The sequence below is a fragment of the Pleuronectes platessa genome, chromosome 8, assembly GCF_947347685.1.
Source record: "Pleuronectes platessa chromosome 8, fPlePla1.1, whole genome shotgun sequence".
NCBI classification, from domain to species: Eukaryota; Metazoa; Chordata; class Actinopteri; order Pleuronectiformes; family Pleuronectidae; genus Pleuronectes; species Pleuronectes platessa.
In genome coordinates, this window is record NC_070633.1 from 24,726,652 (window position 1) to 24,750,650 (window position 23,999).

Here is a 23,999-nt window from a genome sequence, read left to right on the forward strand (position 1 = left end):
TCTTATATGCAGAAGAAATCCAGTCGATCTTGTGTGAGCGTGAATTATGGTTATTATCACCACATTGTACAGTTAGCAGCGGCTACATTAGCATCAATTAGCAGAGCGCTAGCATGAAAATCTCCTCCGTGTACGAAAGACAAATGGGACATTAGTATTTTACATTTACATACATCAACATTGAGTTATAATCAATACCATATTGTCCACAATTAAAATGAAATGTGTTGTAATGTTGTAAATACATATTCAGCTCCATTCACCCTGATTGATCGACCTCATCAAAGCCTTCATGCTCATGAAGCATTTATACAGTGTACGAAAATATCCCACATGCTGTTATTAACAAATACTATTAATGCTAATGCAGAATTTAATATGGTTTGTGATTTGAGCCATCAGAGTTTTGGCTGAGGAACTAAATAAAGATGAGAAAAGGGTCCAGCTCATTCTGACACTTTATACTTTGACTTTTGATTCCCCTGATTATTCAGATCTTAGAATGATCAAATAAATATTCGATTCTCTTAAACAAAAGTGTGAGGTTTAATGCTTGTGCAGAGAAAACTATTTTTTTAATTTAGTTGCAGTTTTGTCTATATTTCATCTCGTTTAATTAAAACAGCCTATTTTGTCATAGTTTACCTTTGATTTCCTGCACTGAGCCAGTGATTTGCTGTTAAATCGCCCGAGCAGGTTGACTGAGCAAGTCCATAGATCACTTACATAGTGTGAGTGTGTGTGTGCGTGTGTGTCTCTCTCAGACAGTTCTAGTCTCTGATAAGACAGTCACGTCCATCTTTGTCATCTGCCATGTAAACTCTGGTGGAGAGCGACCTGCTGCCTGCGCCTCCAGGTCTCCACGGCCCCCCCTCATTACCGTGCACGGTGGGAGAGCCAGAGCGCACGGTGTGGTAATCCCTGCTGGAAGGTGTCACCATATACTGTCATTAATGATAACACACACACACACACACACACACGTAGGCAGGGCCAGGATTGGCTGAGAGATTAATGGTTACAGCAGCAGCAGCATGTTGGAGATGACAGCTACAGGTTTATATCTCTGCAGGTTGTGGTCGCTCATATCATCCTCCTGTAGGAAGCTGTACACGTTTACATTACACTGTTGTGTTGTTAAATGCCATTTGCTCACTTCTGTTTAATGCTGATTCAAAATCATGATTATTTAGAAATGGATGGAGATTTCTTCAGGGAAATTAACCTTCAAATATCTTTGGTGGTTTTTTAATTGTCTCCTAAACTTTAACTTCCAACCCCTTATAAGAAAGAGGTAAGTATACGTGTTACTCCTTTTACAGACTGTTTATCTACTTTATTTGAATTATATCTAGACTCATGAAGTTGTACAATCTTAATGAAATGAATTCACAACATTATTGGGTCAGTAAAAAAAGCAGCCACTGGTCTGTGCAGCAGAAATAAATGAATCCACTCATCTCAGGAGCTGGCAGGTTTATTTCACGACCCCTAGAGGGCAGCCACAGCATTGCACTAATATGTTTGACCTGTATTTTTTTTTTTTTTTTTTTTATAAATAGTATTGTTTATTTAAAAATGTTCCTAAACTACATTGGTTTCAAAGGATTGAAATATGATTTACTATATTCTGAGATCACTTACTATATGTAGCAGGGATGTTAGATGCTGAAATCCATCTACCTGGATTATGTGTAATTGTAAATGTTGTGATGATAATATTTAGACACCAATTCATGTTTATATCTTCATACAGTATTGTCTTATTGTTAGATTAGAATTCGTTGATACTGATTTTAAACAATTTGTATCCATCTTAATTAACCAATAAAGTCTTGTGATTATGTAAATAAAAGTATTATTATTTAATTTAAGCTCAGGGTTGTAATATGAAATAATTTCTCCACGGGGTTGTTAGATGACCCAGAGTTGTCAACATTGTTTTCTTGATGATTTGTCAGTGAACACACCACCACCACTTATTCAGTCTTGTAATTAGACCACATGATCCAGCAGAGGGCGCCACAGACAGTTGATTTAGAAAATTAGCTGCTCCAATATTATAATTATTAATTTTAAACGTAATTCAGCTTCTTCTGTTTTTGAAAATTCAGCTTAGGTTTGAGTCCGGTAAACTAAACATATAATATCCATCATATCACTATGCTGTATATTTCTGTATATCAATATCTATCAACTGCAAATAATGTTTTAATAATTTATGCCATTTCTCATTTTCTATAATAACATATCCCTTAAATATATCATGATAATTTAAACATATTTATCATTTGATCACTAGCTTTTCATTAGGCTAACATTGCAACTCTCTTCAATTCAACGTTGATTTTACAGATTCACAAACACAAACGACAAAACAAAGTCAAGCTGACGCATCAAGAGAGAAATAAAAAATGGCAGAGAGAATAAAACCGAGGGTCTGACGTGACACCGGCTCCGTATTCTCCTCAATTTATCAGGCATCATGGTGGGTAATGAAGCAGAAAGGTCGGGGAGGGGGGAGGGGGGGTGATTTGTTTTCATCCGCTCTAAACCAATAGGTCAGATTTCCACTTTCCACACCACAACTCTGTGACTGCAGCTGCTGCCCTTCTGGTTAAAACAATACATTCACCTGGGCCCCTCATACATCATATCACCAATTCTCCATCTTATTGGCAATGTCACAGCGAGTGCTGCCGGGGGATATTAAGAGAATAGATTTACTGCTGCCTGACAGCCTCGGATATGATATGAACGGCCGTGTAATGTAAGCCATACATTATGAATCCAATTTGTTTGGGCCACAGCAGGTATGTCAAGAGCAAAACAGGTCGTCCTGAGAGTCACGCTGAGGCCACTAGGTGGCGGTAGGCTGGAGAATATGGGTCCAGAGGAGGGTTTCCATGGTAATACAACATTTATATTAAAACCAGAGGAAGTAGCTGGGAAACTATCAGGATGTAGATGATGAGATAATCTCTAATAGAGATATCTTTATTTAAAAAAGGCACATTTATTGCTCTATTTTGAAAAAGAATTTGTTATGAAACCACAGTTCACAGCCATTTATTTGCACTTTGCTCAATTGTGGTTGTTTTTAAATGTCATTTAAAAAAAATTGACCTGACATTAAATATCCTGCAGCATTTTACTCCCTAGATTCTCCTACTGTTAATGTTTATTTTTATATAATGTGTCGTCTCCTCTGATTAGACATTATGAAACTAGTTATTTAGTCTGCACTTTGAAACGTATACAATTTTTTAAAAAGCACTTCAGGCCTTTTGCAGGTCTGCACTGTGAGGTTTAAAGCAGCTTGGACGTCTGACACCACAGTAGCTGGTGACCACACATCTTATTAGAACACACACACACACACACACACACACACACACACACACACACACACACACACACACACACACACACACACACACACACACACACACACACACACACACACACACACACACACACACACACACACACACACACACACACTTTGCACTTAATTAGATTAGGAAAACAAGCCTCTTATTTAATAACTATTGCCTGTCTCATTTCTTTAAGAGCTGCTTATAGGGGTGGACGTTGAATACATGATACTAAAAGCAAATAATGACTTTCACGAGTTGAAGGTGACATCTGGTTTTAGATTGAAACAAAAACTCCAAAGCCTGAACATATTAAAAATATAATAAGATGAATATAATATATTCACTATAAACAACAAGAGAGACCATATGTTGTAATTTTTGCTAATAATAAATGACTCAATAATAAAATTTAGCCTTATTAATGAAATATTTTATAGAGTGAAGGCCATTATACATTTACAGTTGTATGAGCATTCAGGGGAAAATGCAAATACACTTCAAACAATCTGAATCTACCAGAGATAAACTTCAGTGCATCCAGATGAGACGTGTTGTACTTCTGTTTCAGGACAGACGGGTTTGTTTCAAGGACACAGTGCATTCAGAACACTGCCAACAATAACAGTATAGGAACAATATGTCATGACGTTAAAATAGCTGAATGTACCACAGGGGAACGGGCTGAGGGTTAGGAAGGGTCACAAAGATTCACAATCCCACATGTGTGGTCATGGGAAAAACAGGTTCACAACACAAAACGATGACAAAAAAAAGTGTGTGTTTCTATCAGATAAGAATCGGCTGTTTACAATGAGGAGGCTGTTCTACGGTCACAGGTTATCTGCTGAGATTATTGTAACCGAAGCTGCTCTGGTTTGTCTGAACCGAAGTGGCAGCTCACCACAGAAGCTCTTGTTCTGTGATGCAACGATAACAACGAGCATCGATACTTGTTCTGGTTTCAAACCAATCAGTGTTTTCAGCTCGAGTTCTTGAGACATTGAAGTCCTGCCCCCTCCCACAAAAACACAAACACACTGTGTGCTGCTCCAGATACATGAAATACCTGTCAAACCTCTTCTTCAGGGCAGATCAGCTACAAACTCACTACACACAGCACACACGAAGGAGAACACAAACACAGAAACACACACACAGAGAGAGACAAAGACCTCTGTGCAGCTCCAAATACTTAAAATAACTGCTGAACTTCTCCTTCAGGGCAGACCAGCAACACGCTCACTGACTCACTACACACAGCACACACGAAGGAGAACACAAACACAAACACACAGGGAGAGAGACAAACACCTCTGTCTAGCTCCAGATACTTTAAATGACTGCTGAACTTCTCCTTCAGGGCAGACCATTAACACAGGTGCACCCACTAACTCACAACACAAAGACACACAATGCATGCACACATTCCTCAACAGCGCGGGAGATTTATTAGTTGCGTAGAGAACAGGGTGTGATGATGAAATCCTGCATGATGCTGCAGCACAGCCCCGGGAGATGCTCCACCGGGACACGTTGAGATGAGATGTTTAGACAGACAGGTGAGAGGTCACATCGCTCGCTTCTACGGCTAAATTACACCCGAGGGACTCGTGGGAAACTAATGATGCAAGGATAAAATCCAACAGATGATATTTTAGGAGGCATAATTAGGTAACCGGGGAGAAAAGGAGACGGAAGGTGCGGGAACATAAGAGCAGATCACTGAGTTGGCTCAGGTGGAGGAGATTCACTGATGGGAGCTCTCCTCACAAGCCTGCGTCCAACTATGTACAAAAGAAACCAGTACACACACATTAAGAGACCAGTGGCAGCCAGTATGAGGACTCATCATCTTCATCATCATCATCATCTACTGCAGAGAATGTGACATGTTTACAGGCCAGAAATTCCAAATGAAATTGAGCAACAGACAAGAACACGTGGGCGAAACGGAAAATAACTGGAATGTCCCTCAGCAGAACACAGACCTCGGCCAAGGGCCCCGTCTCACTTTGTTAAAGAAAGTGATTTAAAAATACTTGGTCCAAATAGACGCCAAATTTGTTGCCAAAAAACCATATTTATATATTACTATTCCAGAGAGAAATGTCAAAAAAAAGAAAATGTACTTCTGCACAAAATCCCCATTTCCCAATGTGAAGGAAAGTGGATCCACACCAATTTCTAATGGGTTGGTTCCTCCCATCACTCCACCAACTTTCATGGAGATCCATTCAGTAGTTTTTGTGTATTAAACAAACCCAAACCCATGGGGATAACTCACTTCACTTATATCATACAATCCTCAGAATGTGATGTCACACTGACAGTCAACAGAACTCCATGGATATGGACAAATAGGCAAAATGTTGGAGGTCCTTCTAGCTGAACGCAGGTGCAACCGAGACCCACGACACAGGAGCAGAGCAGAGTGATCACTGTTGTGCACAGACTGACACTTAAGTCTATTTCTTTGGATTTAAAACAATTCTTCAAAGCTCATTTACACACAACACAGCAGAGGACATCTTAATATGACGACTAAGAAGCTGCGTCCGGGAGGAAAACATGAAATGACTCAAATATATCCACTTCTGCACAGGCCTAGTTTACACAGAGCCAAAACCACTGAAGCAACACACACACAATACTGACAACCAGTTTATTGGAACATGAGTGTTGATATGTGAGCTCTGTGTCGATCAGCATCAGAATTCATCCACCACACAATAACAGAAAGGGTAAATGAGCTCAGCCACAACATGTGGATTGACAGGTGAAGCTAGGAAGTTAGCGGCCATGATGCAACAAGCAGCCGAGCAGAAAGTGGCTGAGAGGAAACACACACCTGCACAGAGAAACCTCACCTCACAGTGTCTGAGCAGCAGAACCTGACCTGGTGCAGTGACGTGTCTGGGAGGGGGGGGGGAGAAGCACTGGATCCCAGCTGCTGGGCCACATGGTCCAAACTTTACTCCAAACATCAGGAGCAACAGCTGGATGTTAGTTCAGTCCACTGAGGCCACATCAGGACGCAGCAGCAGCAGTATTAGTATTACTAGTAGTATAAATATTATAATTAGTAGTAGTATTAGTATAAGTATTTGTGCACATTCACAGTAGTTAATGGGCAGATACGCTAAAACAGAGAGCCCGCCAGAAAAGGGGTGCGTTAAATATTCGACCCAGCAGGTGGAGACAGTCACGTGACTGCAGGAGCTCACCTGTGTTACCAAAGTAAAAGTTCAGTTATGTTGTTTACTTGACTTACAGACAGTGGAGAGTCATCATGAACAAGAGCGAGAGGAGATATATGTGTCATCTCCAAAGGATTTAAAACATAAATATATTTAATATGAGCGAGTTATGAGTGATATAATGAAAAATGAACATTTTCTATAAATCTCTATAGTAAAATCCTCTGAAACTTAACACAGACAGTGAGAGTCACCATGAGCAAGAGTGAGAGGAGATATCTCTGTCATCTTCAATGGATTTAAAACTTAAATATATTTAATATGAGCACGTTATGAGTGATATAATGAAAAAGGGTCAATTTCTATAAATCTCTACAGTAAAATCCTCTGAAACTTAACACAGACAAAGAGAGTCATCATGAACAAGAGTGAGAGGAGAGATCTGTGTCACCTCTTAAGGATTTTCTAAAATAATATCTAATATGAGCAAGTTGATATAATAAAAATAGTAGCCAACACATTTTTTATTATTTTATTTGCCTTTATTTAACCAGGTCGGTCCCGTTGAGATACAATGACCTCTTTTCCAAGGGAAGCCTGGCCAAGACAGCAGCATACAAAAAATGTCAACAGTCACAAGACAGTTACATAACATTCCATTTCATAAAATCATTTCCTTCTCTCATTCGTACTATAGACTAATGAGAGTTTTTATCTGGGCATCTTGTTAACACATGACCAAAATAAGTGATTTAGGGCCAAAAACCCACAGCTACATATAAACTATATAGAAGTTATTAAAACCAAGTTGAACATGATGGAAATCTACACTCACTCATTCACTGCTGGTAGAAGTGTGGTTCATTTTCAGGTTTTAGACCAGGTGATTTAAAACAGACAAATACATTTTAGATTATGATGCAATTCATCCTAACAAAGCAGAACATGTAGGCCAGCGTACTGCCACAGGTAAACATTAATCATGGGTTAATGCAGTGATTTAATGGTAATAGTATTTTTATTTATTTGATAGCAGCTCCTGAAAAGGCTGTTACATCATCTTTGAAAGCAGCTTGTAGATATCAACTTGTGTCCCCCCCTCCCCCCCTTGCTGATGGAGCGGATGCCTTGCGATGATTGATGAGCTGTTCCTGTTCTTGGTGCAGGGACCTGTCACTGGGCCTGGAGGAGTCAGATGTGGGCGATTGTTTCAACATCCACTGTCAGCAGGGCTGTCATAACTCAAAGTCCTCTGACACTCAGGTCCTTATTGACTGTGCAGAGATGAGTTGTCAGATTTCCTCATCTTTAGCCGTACAGAGTGAGATGTTGTCACAGTATAAATCCCAAACTGACTTAGAGGGAATGAGGAGTTTCACCACATGTCGCTGTCACTGTCAGTGACGAAAGAATTGCACAAGGGGATTCATAACCAAAAACCCGGTGCCCTGCAAAGTTTAGAGACCACCTTTACTCAGAAAAAGTTAAAGCTGTCTAATGTCAAAGTGCTTTTCTGTCGGGATATTGTGTATTTGAAGATGCATGTGTAGAGAGAAATCAAAGTGAAACTACTAATTAGAAACTATTCCTCTGACAACATGGTAGTATCAATCAGTGTTTTGTTGTGTTGTGGACTGTCTCATAGCAAACTATCGAAACAAGCTATAGTCAAGGTGTGGCCCGGAACCGACTATGCGTTGATCTCACGGAGCCAGTTTCCCACTGAACAACTCGTAAAGAGGCTTGTCTCAAAACTACTCGCCAGACCTGATTTACCTGCTGTTGCAGATTAACAGCGTATTCTATGAATCGGGCTCCCACTCTCATGGGAAACCTGGAAAAAGTTAAAGAATTACAAAAATGGAGTCTTGAAAAGTCAGGAAATTTTGTTGTGTAATTTTGTTTCATTTCAATATGGTCCAGTGCTGCGTCGTACAATATAAACACCAATAAAACACAATGTTTCAATTAAAACTTCAACTGTTCCTGGGAAAGAAAAACTTCTAAACCTCTATTCTTACCAACTTTAAAAGTTCATATAGATACAGTAGTTGAGCCTATCTACCCTATTTATGCCAGATGGTTTCATGTAGTCGTGAAAGAACGAACAAATCCTTTATATCCAGATACTGAGCGCATGTTCAGGCAGGCTGTTCTCATCTGTTGGGTGAGGAAAGAAATAATCAAATCATCAGTTTCCTGAAACTGTTTTAAATCTTTGAATCAGAGGGTTTAGCACCCACTTGTTTTTCTGAGAGATCTTTTTGCCTGAAGTCAATGTGAAGCTGCAATAAAATCCAAACACATCATCAGGTGACAATTGAAACACACATGTATGTACAGAGGTCTTCCAGAGGGCTAGGTCTGCATGTCAGTGCTTAGAGGATACAACCTTTGAAGACGGCTGTGTGTACTTACAGTGTGTCTTGTATATGTCTGAGTAGTGTGAATGTTTCCTCGGGCGGGTTCATGAATGGTTCACTCCACCTGTAACTTTTTATCAGATAAAGCTTCCACCTGCATCGGTTGATAAAGCAGGCGTCGCATCGGTTTCTCTAAACTTTGGGGAAAAGCTCAAACTTAAATTTTTGAAGAATTTGAAATGACCTGAGAAGAAAACTTATCACAAAGCTTTTAATTTAAATTTGTGAATGTGAAAATCAGGAAATCTTTCTTCTTATGTCCATTCTTCCTTTTGTCTAACTTATGGAAACCTGTTCCAAGTTGGATTCATGCTGTCTCTCAGTTAGTTGAGATCAGGGCCCCCCCGCGGGCCGCACCATCTGTTGATCTTGTCACTGTCGAAGGAAAATGCAAATGCAACATTGCACTGTACTTGCAAATTCCACAGCTTGGAGGCGAGCTATAGGGCCTAGTCAATAAAGTCAAACTAACATATGTCAAACAAATAGTTGAAATAAACGTTTCTGTCCTTTTATGAAGTTTCTAATCACACTGATGTTTACTCAAGTATAATTTTGAGGGTACGTTTGGTTTTAATCACTTATTGGAATTGATTTGTACAATACTGGGGTGAAACATCTACAGCTGAGACTGAGCTGCATTCAGTCCAGCATGTGTATATGTGGTAAACTGTAAATATCTACTGTTCATATTGCATCTATCTTTTTCCTGGTTTCTTGTGTTTACAATATTTATATACTTTTTTTATTTAATTTTATAAGTATGCTTGCACTGACAACCCACAGCAAATTAAATCAATCCATCATATTGTATTTGTTTAGCTCATATTCACACTTTTGTCTCGGGGCAACTTGACATTGAACCCTATAGAGGGGGAGGGATCCGTCGGCGTTAGGACCCGGGGAGCGCCGCCCTGAGGAAGAGGGCGTTGGAGGAAGAAGCCGCCGCCACCGATAACTCGCGCACATCCGCGAGGTTCTGAGCACAGCGCGAGCGATGCGAGTCGGGGGGTCGCGTGGAAACTAACAGACTGAGAACTGATCGAACCCGGAAGCAGCTGGACTCACGGTCACGTCCCGGCTACAAGCGGCAGCAGCAGCAGCGGTGAGAGGACGCACACGGCGCAGCGAGCATGTCGGTGCTGGCTCTGCAAGAGTATGAGTTCGAGAGGCAGTTCAACGAGGAGGAAGCCATCCGATGGATGCAGGAGAACTGGTAAGAACACCCGCCCGTGCCTCCGGGCCACAGGGGAACCGGGAGGCTGCACCGGCGCATCGGGGGATTAGTCCCCCCGCGGCGTCCGCTCTCCCCATCAGCCGCACACCGTGCCTCAGACACATTCACAGGCCGGTGCTGAGCCACGCTCCAGCCGGTTCACTCACACACACACACACACCCAAACAGACAGACAGACTCACACAGACACACACACACACACACACACACTCAGGGCTGGCGTTGCATTACGCCTCAAGTTCACAGGGAGGATTTGTCCTGTAATTAATTATCCTCATCATCACCAGTTAGCGCAGCTGCAAAGGTCACCAGCTGCCTCGTCCGCGGTTCACTGAAACCGAGAGCTTCCAACATCTGCATCAGCCTCGAGAGACGCTCCCTTCATTCATTCCACTGGAACTATCCTGCACTTTGTTAGCCCTGTGCATGGTTATTAGATTCAAATCTGATTTAAAGTCGGTGAAAACGATGCAAACTGTGTTTCAGGGATGAATATAAATGATCTGAGCTGCAGGAATCAGGCTCAGAAGCTCGATTTGTCAAACTGACAGTTCAAGACTCAAAGACATGTAATTTAAAGTGATGTCAGAGCAGCATATCTGCACATTAGAGAAGTTTTCATTCAGCCTGGATAAGGCAAAGTACACCCGTATTAGTCGATATTGATAATTATTGTCATTTCTTTGCATTTATAGACAGGACAGCAGGAGTGTGTGATGGGGTTAGAGTGGGGGGGAAGGGGAAGAGGGCTGGGTCAGCATCCAACCTGCGGATGCCACAGGAGGCCTCAAGCCTCAGCACATGCCCCCTCGATATCCATAATTATCATTACAAACTTTTTAAACTGCCAAACAACTAAGCGGTAGAACTTTAAAACCAACTTCCACATCCCATTCGCACAAGCTATGAATAGAGTGATGTGTTTTAAACTTTTGCTACATTGCTACTGACGTTATTGCCCATAATTTAAATGTTAACTAATCAAAAGTAGCTGCATTCGCTCTGGGTCTTAAAATCTGGGTTTCAGCCAAAGCAGGAGCAGAGAAAACACAGATTAACTGTCAAATGATTTATTGCTAAACAATCTCCAGTATACAAACGTTCAGATATGAATCCCCTGAAATCACTGACAGAAAATCAAAACTGCTTTTAGACGGCTGTGTGTTTACCAAGGGAAGTGTCTGGCAGGGTTTGCACATACTGCAATATTGCCCTGGACTAATATTTCACTGTTGATAGTGGGGGTTAAGTAAATATTGCTCTGCGGCCGTGTGCAATGCCCGTGCATCTCAAAAGTAGGCTGTGTCCAGAAAAACCTCCACTTTCCCTTTTTGTGCACGAACTCACTGAAGGGGCCATTCTCGCTGCAGGTCTGTGCCAGGTTGGAGCTTCGGAGCAGAAACAGAATGAGTCATGCGTTAAGTTGGTACAGGCTTCATTAGGCATTCAGTGGCACTGGATTGGTGAAAAGTAGCACAGGCAGGAGCAGGAGGCATTCGTCTGGATTCCTCTCTCGTCTGTGGGAACGCTCACATTCAGCAGGACTGAGTAGCTTTCACAGAGTCTATCTCAAAACTGTTTTATTATTTCTATTTGAAATAAATCTGTCTGTGTGAGAGAGAGAGAGGGAGAGACAGTATGGGAGCAGTGTGCAGGAGCTGTCCATGCCCGGGTACTGACAGCCGGCCAATCGCGTTCATCTTCTGATGTCTGCTGACTGAGAATTGGCCAATCGCGTCCGGGCATGATCTGTGCTGACTCCTGTGGTGGAGGGTGTCTGGTCGGGGGGGCCGGTGCACATGGCCGACCGGGGCAACCACCGCAATTAATGGAGTTTCAGAGAAAAACAGTCGTAACGTTGACGAGGTGACTCAGTGTGACTCTGTGTTATTTTTAGGATTAGGGAAGCGAGGGAAAAAAAGTGAAAGTATCTGAAGGCTCGAAGCAAGAGGAACAGAAATAAATATACTTTATTCACACATTTATGCAGCACACGTTGATTTATTAGTCGATGTATTCATCCAAGGTTAAAACACTTTCATTAAACCTTACGTCCACTCAGTCAAGTACAAATGTTCATTAAATTCGTTTTTGGCCGAGGAGCGATCACTGAGCTGAGTTGGACATTAAGTTTGAAGTGTTTATGAATCAGTTTTATGAAGTTCAGATGGGGAGTTTCTTTTGTTAGTATTTAAAAACAATATCTGTCCTCAATACAAGTTTCTTTCCACTTTTCTCTCAACCTATTTCTCTGCCAGTTTTCTGTCCCTGTGCATCACAGGCGGTATAATTTTGTAACAAGGGAAAGAAAATCTATTGCATCATTACTTATATATATATATATAGAGTGAGAGGTAAAGTAGGATCTCTTGTTTTGTTTTAATATTTGTCAAGATGTACTCACCAGTTTAGCTGATTCTGAGGCATCATAACCATAGCTGCAAATTTTACATGGCATTAAAAAAAAACATATTCTTTAATATGTCTTTGAAAATCGAATTCGTTTTTGGGTCCAATATGTTGATAAACTATGTTAAAAGAAAAAAATGCATTGTCTCGTCATGTAGGCAATGCTGTGCCGAAGAGTAATACAAAAATGAATGTGGTATATAAAGGCAAAATCTAAATTAGCTCAGGGCTCCTGCAGGTTTTACATTCTACATTCAAAATATGCTTTTTGTGCTACAGTGTCTTTTTTTAAAACGGATACTTCTATCCAACACAATATTGGATCGAAGTATCAGACATAATTCTCAGGACAGTTTATCGGTTGAGCTTGTTGTGCGTTGTCAGTTAATTCTAACTAAATTCAATCCCATGTTAAACACCCTGTCTGTGATGAAGTTGAGCAACTCAGAGTTTCACTCACAGGAAAAATGTTCTATAGGTTCATTCACTTACACACACACACACACACTTACATACTAACACTTACACACACACACACACACAGAGAGGGATGCCGCTGCAGGTCTTTTACCTTTGACACCCTCTCTAAAAAATGCCTGCAGTGACAGAACTGGATTGGGCGAGGCCAGGGCTGCAACATGCCTCACAATCTGAACCTACAGTCTCCATGTTGTAGGTGAACCGTTCCCCTTTCTTCCCTGATCATACCTCATGAAATCTGATAAAACGAGAACTGAATAAATATGAAATTTGCTGTCGCTGGTCGATCTCACATTTTGATATAAAAACCTCCGACGCTGCGGAAGCGGAGCCGACACCAAAGATGGAGGATCGGCTTTGGATGAATGAAGAAACTCCTCAGAAACTCAAAGGTAAGACATCTTTATGTTTGGATATCGCCTATTTTGTTTGATGTATAACATTTTACAGTGGGCGATGCATGTATGTGTGCATGTCAGAGTAATTAAATCATCAAATATCCAGATTAGGACTAACAGCACTATCAAAGCACGTATCAGATTAGCTAGACAATTATATTCCAGATTAATTATGATAATGCAACCCTGGCCTTTTCTCTTTTTATCCATCATTACGACTTTTAGCTCGATAGAATCTTTCTTTATGTGATGATCACTTTGTCCATTTTAGCCTCCATAGACACAACTGCTACTTTTATCAAGAGCTAAATTACAGTGTTGCATTTCTTAAATCTGTTATTGAAACCTCAGCTTTGCTTCTGACTCTTTTTCATATTTCATACGTCATTTGAGCGGCTCAATGAGTCAGAAGTAATGTTTTCTGGCAGATGTTTTCAGGTCACCTCATATTGTTATGTTAATTAATCCACTTAATTTACTGCTCTTGGTTCATCCTGTCACTTTCACTTTCTGTCACAGTTAGAGGAGTGACACAGTAAACTAATATGTTTCAGTAAAGCAATTGTTTTGTCTCGCCTTGGGTTAATGCACACTGTGATACATGTGTTGACGTTGTGTGTTTATAGTGTGTACATGTCATTGTTTTGCAGGGTTGAGTGGAGACTGGTACTCTGATCTGATGTGTTTTCATGGAGACCGGCTGCAAACAGATCAGCATTGTGATGCAAAGACAAAAGAAGATGAAGAGGAGGAAGGAGTGGACATGGATCAAGATGCTGCAACGACTTCAGTATCAAACCCTTTGACCCAAGCATGAGGCAGGGAAGGAGCAGGACAGTATATGGGCTTTACATTTGAATTGGAAACTAATTGGTAAGATTTAAATATGAAAATAAAAATATTAATTAATATTAAGTTTACTTATCGTGTCCAGAAATTGTATCCACTGTACTTTCTGGATATAGTGTAGAATTTAAAAAGGGGAACTTTTCTTTATACATGACAGGAAATGTAGAAATGTAAGTTTTAGTCATGTTCCTTTCTCTTTCCTTATGATGGTGGATGTGGAGCTTTCTATGAAATGCTGTAGGTTTACACTTGAGCTGTCAGATCTTTCCAAATAAACGATGTTCTATCAAACATATCATGTGCATTTCATTGTGTGTGTGTATAGTTTGTTAGAGATTGCTTTGTTCCCTTTCTCCTGATTATGATTATAGATTATTTGTTCTACTCCACATTGTTGCTGGACTCATCAGTTATATCAACAGGACACAACACAAATAATAGAATCGTCAGATCACTCGTTTAATCAAATGGACAGAAACGTCATAGCAAATACACAACTATCAGTCAAGTGATTACTATGGGAATGATCTACTTGTCATTCAGATGGATTTGCTTCAGCCCCCTGTGATCCTCTGCAGGATGAACACATAGATAATGGACGGATCCAGATGGAGCTCTTGCATTGTATCGTTGCATCTGTGTTTTGATTTTCTTAATGCAATTCATTGTGGTGGGTTCAACCTGCAGTTTAGCCTGCTCTGTATTGAGGTTGCGTGTGTTTCAGTTTGGCATCACTGTCCTGAGGAGAGCTGCTATCTGCTGTTACACACATCTTCATCCTGCTGACTCACAATGCATTCCCACAGACATCATCCCCCTTCATTGCCATGCAGGTTGCTGCAAATCTGTGTTCCCCGTCTTTGAAAAAGTCGGCGTCCCCTCGGGTCTCTGCACATTTGATCGATGTCTGGTGGTTTCGGCTCTGGACTGATAAGAGATCTAGAGCCGGAGAATGTTGCAGTCAGAATTAACAATGAGATGGCTGTGGTCTGTTTTGTTAATTCTGCCTCTCCCCACAAACCAGACACACTGGTTTCCTCTCAACTTGAAGGAGATGTTGTTATTCCATTTCTCTTAAAGCGTTACATCCAGCTTCTTGTTTCTTGGCAGTCGCCATGCTGCATGTCAGAGATGGCACGAAATCACTACAGGCTTGTTTTGTTCACCCTGAGTGACCTGAGAGGCACCCAGCCTCAAGCACATCTAGTGTGTTGTCATCAACCTGCTTAAGGACGATAGTGATATTTGTGACAGAAAACATATCAATGATTTAATCCGAGTGAAATTAGATGAAAACATGAAGTGCCTTCCACTGATGGAAAGTGAAAGTGAAACCAGAGAGCAGTGGCACATCCGACCGACCCGTTAGTTTCTGAGCAGCCAGTCCACATCCTCATCTTTGGCTTGCAAACATCGGGCCTGGGGTGGATTCTGTGTTAGTCAAGTCTTATTAAGATCACCTTGTGCTGCTCTTGTTAAAATGGCAGCAACATGCTAGGGACCATGACTTTGTAGATTCAGTGTGTGACGATAAAGAGCAACCCTGTAGAACTGGACTGGAAAGGAACAGTTTCTAGATATGTAGCCTAGTACAGTAGCACATGTTGGTTATTGCTCATGCTTGCTTTAGTTGTGGAGGTTTATCATTTGATTTAATACATAATAAAAAGCCAAGGGATGGTTCTGGATGGGTATGGATCTGAATGTAAAACTAATGCTGACGTTGTGCTTAAAGTGGAAACCTACAAGTGTCCTTAAGGCCAATTGTCTTACAGCTTGAAATGAGCTTTACTCAAGATGCTCTTAAGGGTTCAGGTTACTTAACAGGCAGAAGTAGTTGCTGCTCGACAAAAGTACAGTTCCACGAATAGACAAATTATCATTTTATGTCGGCCACCAGATGCAGAGTGAAGTCAAAAAGTGGTGCATAGTTGTGTTGGTAATTTTATGTCCAACCAGAGCGTGCATGCAGGGAAGGGGAGGGGGGCGTGCCACTAACTGGATTATATCTGGGCTCTTCCTGGACGAACTGATGCTGTAATAGCTGTGTCTTATTACCAGCACCTCCTGGTCTGATGCTGTGGTTTGCTGCTCATCCCACTCTCTGGCACAGTAGCTCTGGCAGCTTTCTACAGCTTTAAATACAGCCGAAAATATACTGTAGTCACACACTCTGAACTGCACATGCACAATTGTATAGACATGCATTAACGTGACGGCATATGCTTTGCCCGAGACAGTTCGAGAGCAGCTCAGTGGCCCAGGCGTGCAGATTCATCCTCAGACTGCAAACTCAGGATTACGTAACGGCTGAAATCTCCTGGACCAGCTAATACAGATCCAAGTTCCACAGCAGGTTACCCGGCGGCTTTGTGCCACACTGTCCGTGGGGGGAGGGGAAGGGTCTGAGGGATCAACATCCTCATTATGTTATGCAGTGTTCCAGAGAGGACACATGCAAGTACACAGAATGTGCACTCTGTGATTTACTTTGACAATACTCTGAGCTCATGTCTAGACCTGGAAATCGACCCAATCTTTTCTGAGTCGTCTGGGCTTCTCGTTTAAAGTTCAGAGGAGGACACATGATGCTTTTACACACAAACAGAAACAACTGCTCCTGAAGCTCTTCATAGCCCGACTGATACTTTCCTCATCATCTCGATGTCATGTGACATTATGATGCCCCACGTTTACATTACATACAGCTAGTTGCTAGCCTGGCGTGGGCCTTACCGCAGCCAGGTAGAGCTAAGGCTGGCGTTTTCCTACAGGCGCTGGAAACCAGTTGACCAATCACAACCTGTGGTCCACGTGGCCAATCAGAGCAGGCTGGGCTTTATCGTGGGGGGGGGCTTAAAGAGACAGTAGCTAAAACCAAGTCTTTCAGACAGTTGCTGATATCAGCTTCATCAATTTTGTGAACTTTAGAGCGTGTAAACCCTTTTCAAGTAATGGCCGAAATTAAATTGATGAACCTGGAAATGAGGATATTAATATATCTGCATTACCCATCTTCATAAATGTTGTATTTAGTGGAAGCCTTTTTTTATTTGTTGGATTTATAGTCTCTCCTTTGGCAGATATGAGCATCCTTTTTTTTTATGTCAGATATCTAGCAGAAATTGGCAGCGGTGCGAACTGGGCCAGCGCCCACCATCTCACCCTGTGATGATAATCTCACATTAGAGAGAGAGATGCCAGCGATGCCTAACCGACCCCACTGAGCAGCTCTTGCACACTGTGCTTGTTGTGCACATCGATAACGGCCTCTGGAGTTGGCAATGTTCCTGTAAACTTAATATTTGACTCAATGTTCCAACAACACAAGGACTAAACAGTATGATTTCTCTGTAAAAGACCAAAATAAAACCAGTAAAGAACTGGACCATGTAAAATACGTATGCAGCGGATCTAGGACACATACTGATTTTTGCTGCTTACTGTTATTTTGGAGGAAATGTCAGCAGGAAGAAAACAGCTGGTTTCTAACCAGGGAAGAAATATCTGCTGATTCTGTCCCCACTTCCTGCTGATCCTTCTTTAAAAGAGCGCTGCCTTGTAGTTTTTCACTGGTGCAGCCATGGCCCACTTTCATTAACAGCAGAACAAGCCTCTTCCCACACCCTTCTAATATGTATTCTTTCCTCCAGCTCCCCACGACCTGCAAAGGACGAGTGGTTTCTTAAGCCTTTCCCTGATTAATCTGCCTTATTATTGTAGTCTCCCCTGTTATACGTTTCTAATTGTTGTTGATAAATGAGAATAAAGAGGATTACTTGTCTGATCTCCCTGCACCAGAGACCAGTGATGGAAGAGATCTCCTCCTACACTATTTCTACCATTTCTCTATTTTCACAGAATGGATTTATGAGAAGCATATTCTAATTTGAAGAAGGTTAAAGGTTTTAAAAAAGGACGAGCAGTTTCTATATCCTCGAGTTGGTCCATAGTGGGTTTGAGCCAGTTGATAAAGTCGGGTTTTAAAAGGCAGAACTCTTGCAGGTGGTGAAGAAACGTGTTGAATACACAGTCGGAGTTTCTCTCTGCGATGCAGTGATAGTATTTCATTTGGCCGCGGGAATGATTCAAAGAATCTATCACTTGTCCAATGGCATTCGGTTTCAAGTGTCAAAAAATCCTGTTTAATTCGAGAAATCCCGTTTTATATCTTAGACGAATTTAACTACCGAAACTCGTGGGCGGAGCTAAGAACCCATGATGTGAAGGTGTGATGTGAAATTCCACTGACATCTGAAATGCATTCCTGTGACTGCACACGGAGCTCGGCCTCAGTTGGCACTTCTGAGCATTTGCAAAGACAACAGCAGCACCTCCCCCACCTCCCCCACCTCCTCCACCTCCTCCACCTCCTCTACCACTTTGCCAGCTTTGCCCGAGCCCGTGGGTTTCCTTTACCCTTGTGTTATGTCTTCTGACAGCTGTGGAAACCATCTTCTAAACCTAATGCATCAGGCTGTGCACATCTTAATCTTTGAGTTTGTAGTAATGTACATAATTATAATGATAAAATACAGAATGACACAGAAAGAACATTGAGTTTATGTTTGTTGTAGCTTTCAGTTTCAGTCGTCAGTGTCTTGATACTGGCGGGGATGTGAAGTTGCCTTTCAAACCAGTTCAGATTGTAGACTGTAGATAAAGATGGACGACGTGACGGCTCCTCAAAAATCAATAATCACCAAACTCCTTTTTGCTGAACAATGACCACAACAATGACGTCTCCACACTTTGACCTTTTAGCTTGGATGGCAGCACACTGAAGGGGAATGCCAACATTGTTTCTCCTCTGCGGCTCCTCCGGCCAGGCCACAGTATGTAGGCCACCGTCTCTGTTCTCCCCTCATTAGTGTGTGGCTGAGACACAGTGCTGTCACTCTGCTGTCCAGGCCTGTGGTTGATTTCTGTGGCAGCGGCTCCTCTTGACTTTGACTGGGCTGCATTGTCCTTTGTGCACTGGAGGTGGCCTGAATCTGGGAGGATCAGGCAGTGGGCATCCTTCATCCTTCATCCTTAGAGGAGTGACACACAATGAAGTCTGTTATTATTTTTAACACTTGACTGTTATTGAAACTTTGGAACCGATGTTCATGAATTTTTTGGGAGGGGTGAAGCAACATAAAAGGAAGAAACCATTCAATATCTAAACCTACAATCTATTATTTTAATGTAAAATAAGTTTTATAGTGTTGATCTGATATAGAATTGTTTATATTCCAAATGTATTAAACAGAGAGGTGGGAAATGGGGTTATCCAGACTCCTGCGCACTTAAATGCCAGAGCAGACAAGTTTATAATATTATAAACTCTTTTTGTGTGGCTAAGGGGAATTAACACTTTCACTTTCTTGCATAGCTTCACACCTGCTCAGCAAAGCTCAGTGCTGCTGTAGCCGAGCTGTGCTGAGGCCACAGAACAGGATCTACTGCTGGTTTTGCAGGTTGTTTATGTCACGGTTCTGTGAAAAATGTTGGCAATTGCTTCAGAAGAAGTATGCAGAGCACTCGTCAAGTCCGCTTGTGGGCATGTGAGCTGCACTCCACAAAGACAGATGACGTTAGATGGCATCCAGAGATACAACTCGCCTCGAGTAGAATGCAACTTGCAGTACGGCTTAAAAATACATTCCTTTCCACTGAGTAATTCATTTTAATTTAGTGAATACTTCCTGTCATGTTGTGTAACCTCCAGACAGAACGAAAACAACACATCCGAATTGGATCATCACTCCTTGAGCTAGTTTTACACAGCTCATTATATGCAGCGCTGTGGATCCCTGAGGTCCCTGAATGCCTCATTCCTGGTCCCTGTGCACATTCATCTGAGTACAAACCTGATTTATTTGTTTGTGTTACTGTACATCTTCTTTTAGTTCTAAGTTTATAATTAAACACGTGTGACTGCACACTGTCTAATGCTCTGCACACGCCTGGTCGGTTGTTTGTCGGCAGGATTAAACAAAAACCACTGAACGGATTTCCTAGAAAAGGATGAGACACGGGGCCGAGAAATAACCACGAACTCCAGGAACTTTTAACCCTTTATGTAACATTGCAGGATAAGGAGTCGTTTGACCTTTTCACATATTTCTCAGAGAATAAGGGCCCGGTCACACATACGTGAATGAGAAGTGAGTACCGCAGGTCAAATTTCACCAAAGTTGACAATTACCTTGCTGCACAAAGTGAATCACCACTGATTGGAATGTGTGACAGGGCCCTTATGAATGTATTTTTATGTTTTTTTTTTAATCAGGCATGTTTAGGAGACTGATATAGAACGTTTGCAATTTTGTCCAGATAAAAATCCACATCTTGCAGATTGAAATGTGGTTTTGCAAGGGGACTTGTGATCCTTTGCCAAATTATGCTCCCTCCTGAGTTCCATTCACCTGCAAGACTAAAACTGGTTCAAACAGTTACTCTGCTCTGTGTCCCATACACCAAACAGTGTTCATGGACACAGCTGCTCTAGCTTTAGGCCGCGTGCCCCGTCTCCTACTCAGCATTGAGTCTGTCACGTCAGACCACCGGAGCTTTGTAATTGTGCTGAGCGCAAACTCAGCTGGTCCAGGTGATGCATCATCACAAGTCCTCAGCTTCACACGGCACAGAAGGCATCTCTGAAAACTGAAAGCTAAGCGACTGAAGGAGATGCACAGAAAAGTGAATTAAATCAACACTCCGGGTATCTCCTGAAGTCGGTGCAGTTTGGGTTTGTGTTGTAAACAGCGTGTTGTAGTGAACTTCCAAAATAACTTATTTGAACACACCGACAATGTTTGGTGGATCTAGAAATACAGTGTGTATTGCAAATAGCTGGTTGTAGTTTAAGGATGGATTTTCTAACTGATCAATAAAGGTTGTAACTGCTTCTGGATATCACTTCCATGTCTTCTTTTGTACAGTTGTTCTCCTCACTCCTTTCCTGCAGAACATGTGTTAAGCTGTTGGTGTTTTCTGTCTCAACATGATCATCACTTAAACCTGGGACCTGAACAGGCGATTACAAGGTCACACAGAGAGATTAAAGTTGTCCTCTTTTCTGTTTGTGTTTGCAGGAAGAAGTCCTTTCTCTTCTCTGCCCTCTACGCCGCCTGTATCCTCGGCGGCCGTCATGTCATGAAGCAGAGGGAGAAGTTTGAGCTGAGGAAACCTCTGGTGCTGTGGTCGCTCACGCTCGCACTCTTCAGGTCAGAAAGAGGTTTTTTAAATAATTGTTTTTAAGTGTATTTGGATTTTTTGATGGAACTGATGAACAGTGACTATATAGCAGGTTTTAACTAGATGTATTAAATATTTCTCCATGTTAATAATCTGCTTTGTGTGTCTGTGTGTGCAGTATATTCGGTGCCATCCGCACTGGGAGCTACATGACGTACGTCCTGATGACAAAAGGCCTCAAAACGTCAGTGTGTGATCAGGGCTTTTACAACGGGCCCGTCAGCAAGTTCTGGGCATATGCCTTCGTACTCAGTAAAGCACCAGAGCTGGGTAAGTCCACACCTTCTTAGAGCCCATGCTGCTCATCATGTGCACTGGTAATAATGTGTTTCTCACAAAAAACAGCCAGTTTAATGCAACTGCTCATCAAAATCTTTTCTTCTTTATTCATCAGTTTTAAAGTTAAGATAAAGTCATGATACTGATCCACAACTACTCTCTTTGAGAATTCATTATAACGGATGTCTGAATCACAACATTGATTTTAGTGCTTTACTTTTTTTTCAAATTGGAGTAGATCATCGATATTAGATTTTTTAACACCTCTGCATTTGATATTTCAGACATGATTTAACTTTAATACCTGAAGAATTGAGGAACCTTTTATTTCTCCATCTTTCACATCACGTTTAATATGAAACAAAACTCCTGGTTTAAACGTAGACCAGTGGTTTGACTCAGTGAGAATCAAATGAAAGGCAGCACCAAGACACAAGGTCATGAATTACGAATATGTTTCACATTTTCAAACACGTGTACATTTACTTCCTGTATTTTTTAAATATAAGGTCATAGTGATGTGACATGAAGGTTCCTTAAATTCCTGTGGTTCGTTTACTTCTTTACTTCCTAAAATGAAATAAAAACCTGATCATGAAGTCATTCACATCGATCAGACTTTATTTGTATGAATAAAAACAATGTAACACAACATGCTTTTTCGAATAATACCAATACAAACAATAACAACCCTTCTTAAATGCATGTAAACAGATTGAGATAAATTATGAAGATAAACACCAACATCTGCATTTTTATGACTTGCAGCTGAAAATATATGTTGACTACTTTTTTTCTATTATGGCATCGTTTGTTTCTAGATTAATTAGAATTATATTGGTTTATTTTTAAAAGCTCATGGATTATACTGAATAATTAATGTGTGTTGTCAATACAGATTTTACTGTCACTTGTGTTTCTGTTTATTATTTCAAGTTTTCAGCTTTCTGGCTTTCTAGCATGTCTCTCTGCGTGTTTGTAATGATTGTGTCTTTCCTCCGTGTCCCATCCCTTCATTCATCCTCTCTCTCTCCTGTCCCACCTCCAGGTGACACTCTCTTCATCGTCCTGAGGAAGCAGAAGCTCATCTTCCTCCACTGGTACCACCACATCACCGTGCTGCTGTACTCCTGGTACTCCTACAAAGACATGGTGGCCGGCGGCGGCTGGTTCATGACCATGAACTACTTGGTCCACGCCGTCATGTACTCTTACTACGCCTTGCGGGCGGCCGGCTTCAAGGTGTCGCGCAACTTCGCCATGTTCATCACGCTGACCCAGATCACCCAGATGGTCATGGGCTGCGTGGTCAACTACCTGGTGTACTCGTGGATGCAGCAGGGCCAGGAGTGTCCATCCCACATGCAGAACATTGTGTGGTCCTCGCTCATGTACCTCAGCTACTGTGTGCTCTTCATCCAGTTCTTCATCGAGGCCTACATCACCAAGTCCAGAGCCTCGGCTAAGGCCATCGCCAAGAAGAGGGAGTAAAAGAAAATGCCATAAGTACGGGAAGACGGGAGATAATGACGATAGAGGGAGCTTGAAACGGAGAGCAGGGACCAGTGACTTGAGAGGGAGAGTCGGGCGGGCGGGGGGGGCTGGTGGTGGTGGTGGTGGTGGTAAATGAAGAGGTGGAGGTCGGGGAAGCGGGTGGGGGTGGGAGGGACAAGAGGATGGCTGGTGTTTGTGCTTGAGCATTACTAATAATGTGCAGATCTTAAAACCGCCTCGTCCGAGGTGACGTGTCTGTTTGCACGACGCCACGTTTCAGAAGCCATCGCCATGAGCGGTCCCCCCCGAGGTGTTAAAAAACCCTGTTTTGAATCCAACATTAAATCGTTTTTAAAAATATTAAAAAGAAAATTACATTTGCCACAAGCAATATGTTTATTCGATATTTAAAATAAGAAGAAGAAATGAATCCGTACATATGAAGACTGCTGGAGTCTGAGTATGTGTTCGTCCTCTGTGTTTGTCGTTTTGTTGGCATCTGTCTGGAGAAAAGGTTTGAGACGCCGGCGAGTGCTCGGAGCTGCGGTGAGTTGGTGGCCGATGTGAAACCGACGGTGGTGAACGGCACTGGATCGTCTGTGTCTTAC

The 23,999-nt window shown here is 41.8% G+C and overlaps 1 protein-coding gene and 1 long non-coding RNA gene across 2 annotated transcripts; both read left to right on the top strand.

Moving 5' to 3' along the window:
* Positions 1 to 9,964: 9,964 nt before the first annotated feature.
* elovl6 (ELOVL fatty acid elongase 6) lies at positions 9,965 to 23,490 on the top strand. The gene is made up of 4 exons (XM_053429275.1): positions 9,965 to 10,216; positions 21,456 to 21,587; positions 21,737 to 21,888; positions 22,946 to 23,490. The coding sequence occupies exons 1-4, from the start codon at positions 10,134 to 10,136 to the stop codon at positions 23,386 to 23,388; spliced, it is 810 nt and encodes a 269-aa protein (XP_053285250.1). The 5' UTR covers positions 9,965 to 10,133; the 3' UTR covers positions 23,389 to 23,490.
* On the top strand, positions 11,707 to 14,666 carry LOC128446268 (uncharacterized). Its single transcript, XR_008339563.1, has 2 exons — positions 11,707 to 13,518; positions 14,175 to 14,666. It is a non-coding gene; the product is annotated as an uncharacterized LOC128446268 (long non-coding RNA).
* Positions 23,491 to 23,999: the final 509 nt, after the last annotated feature.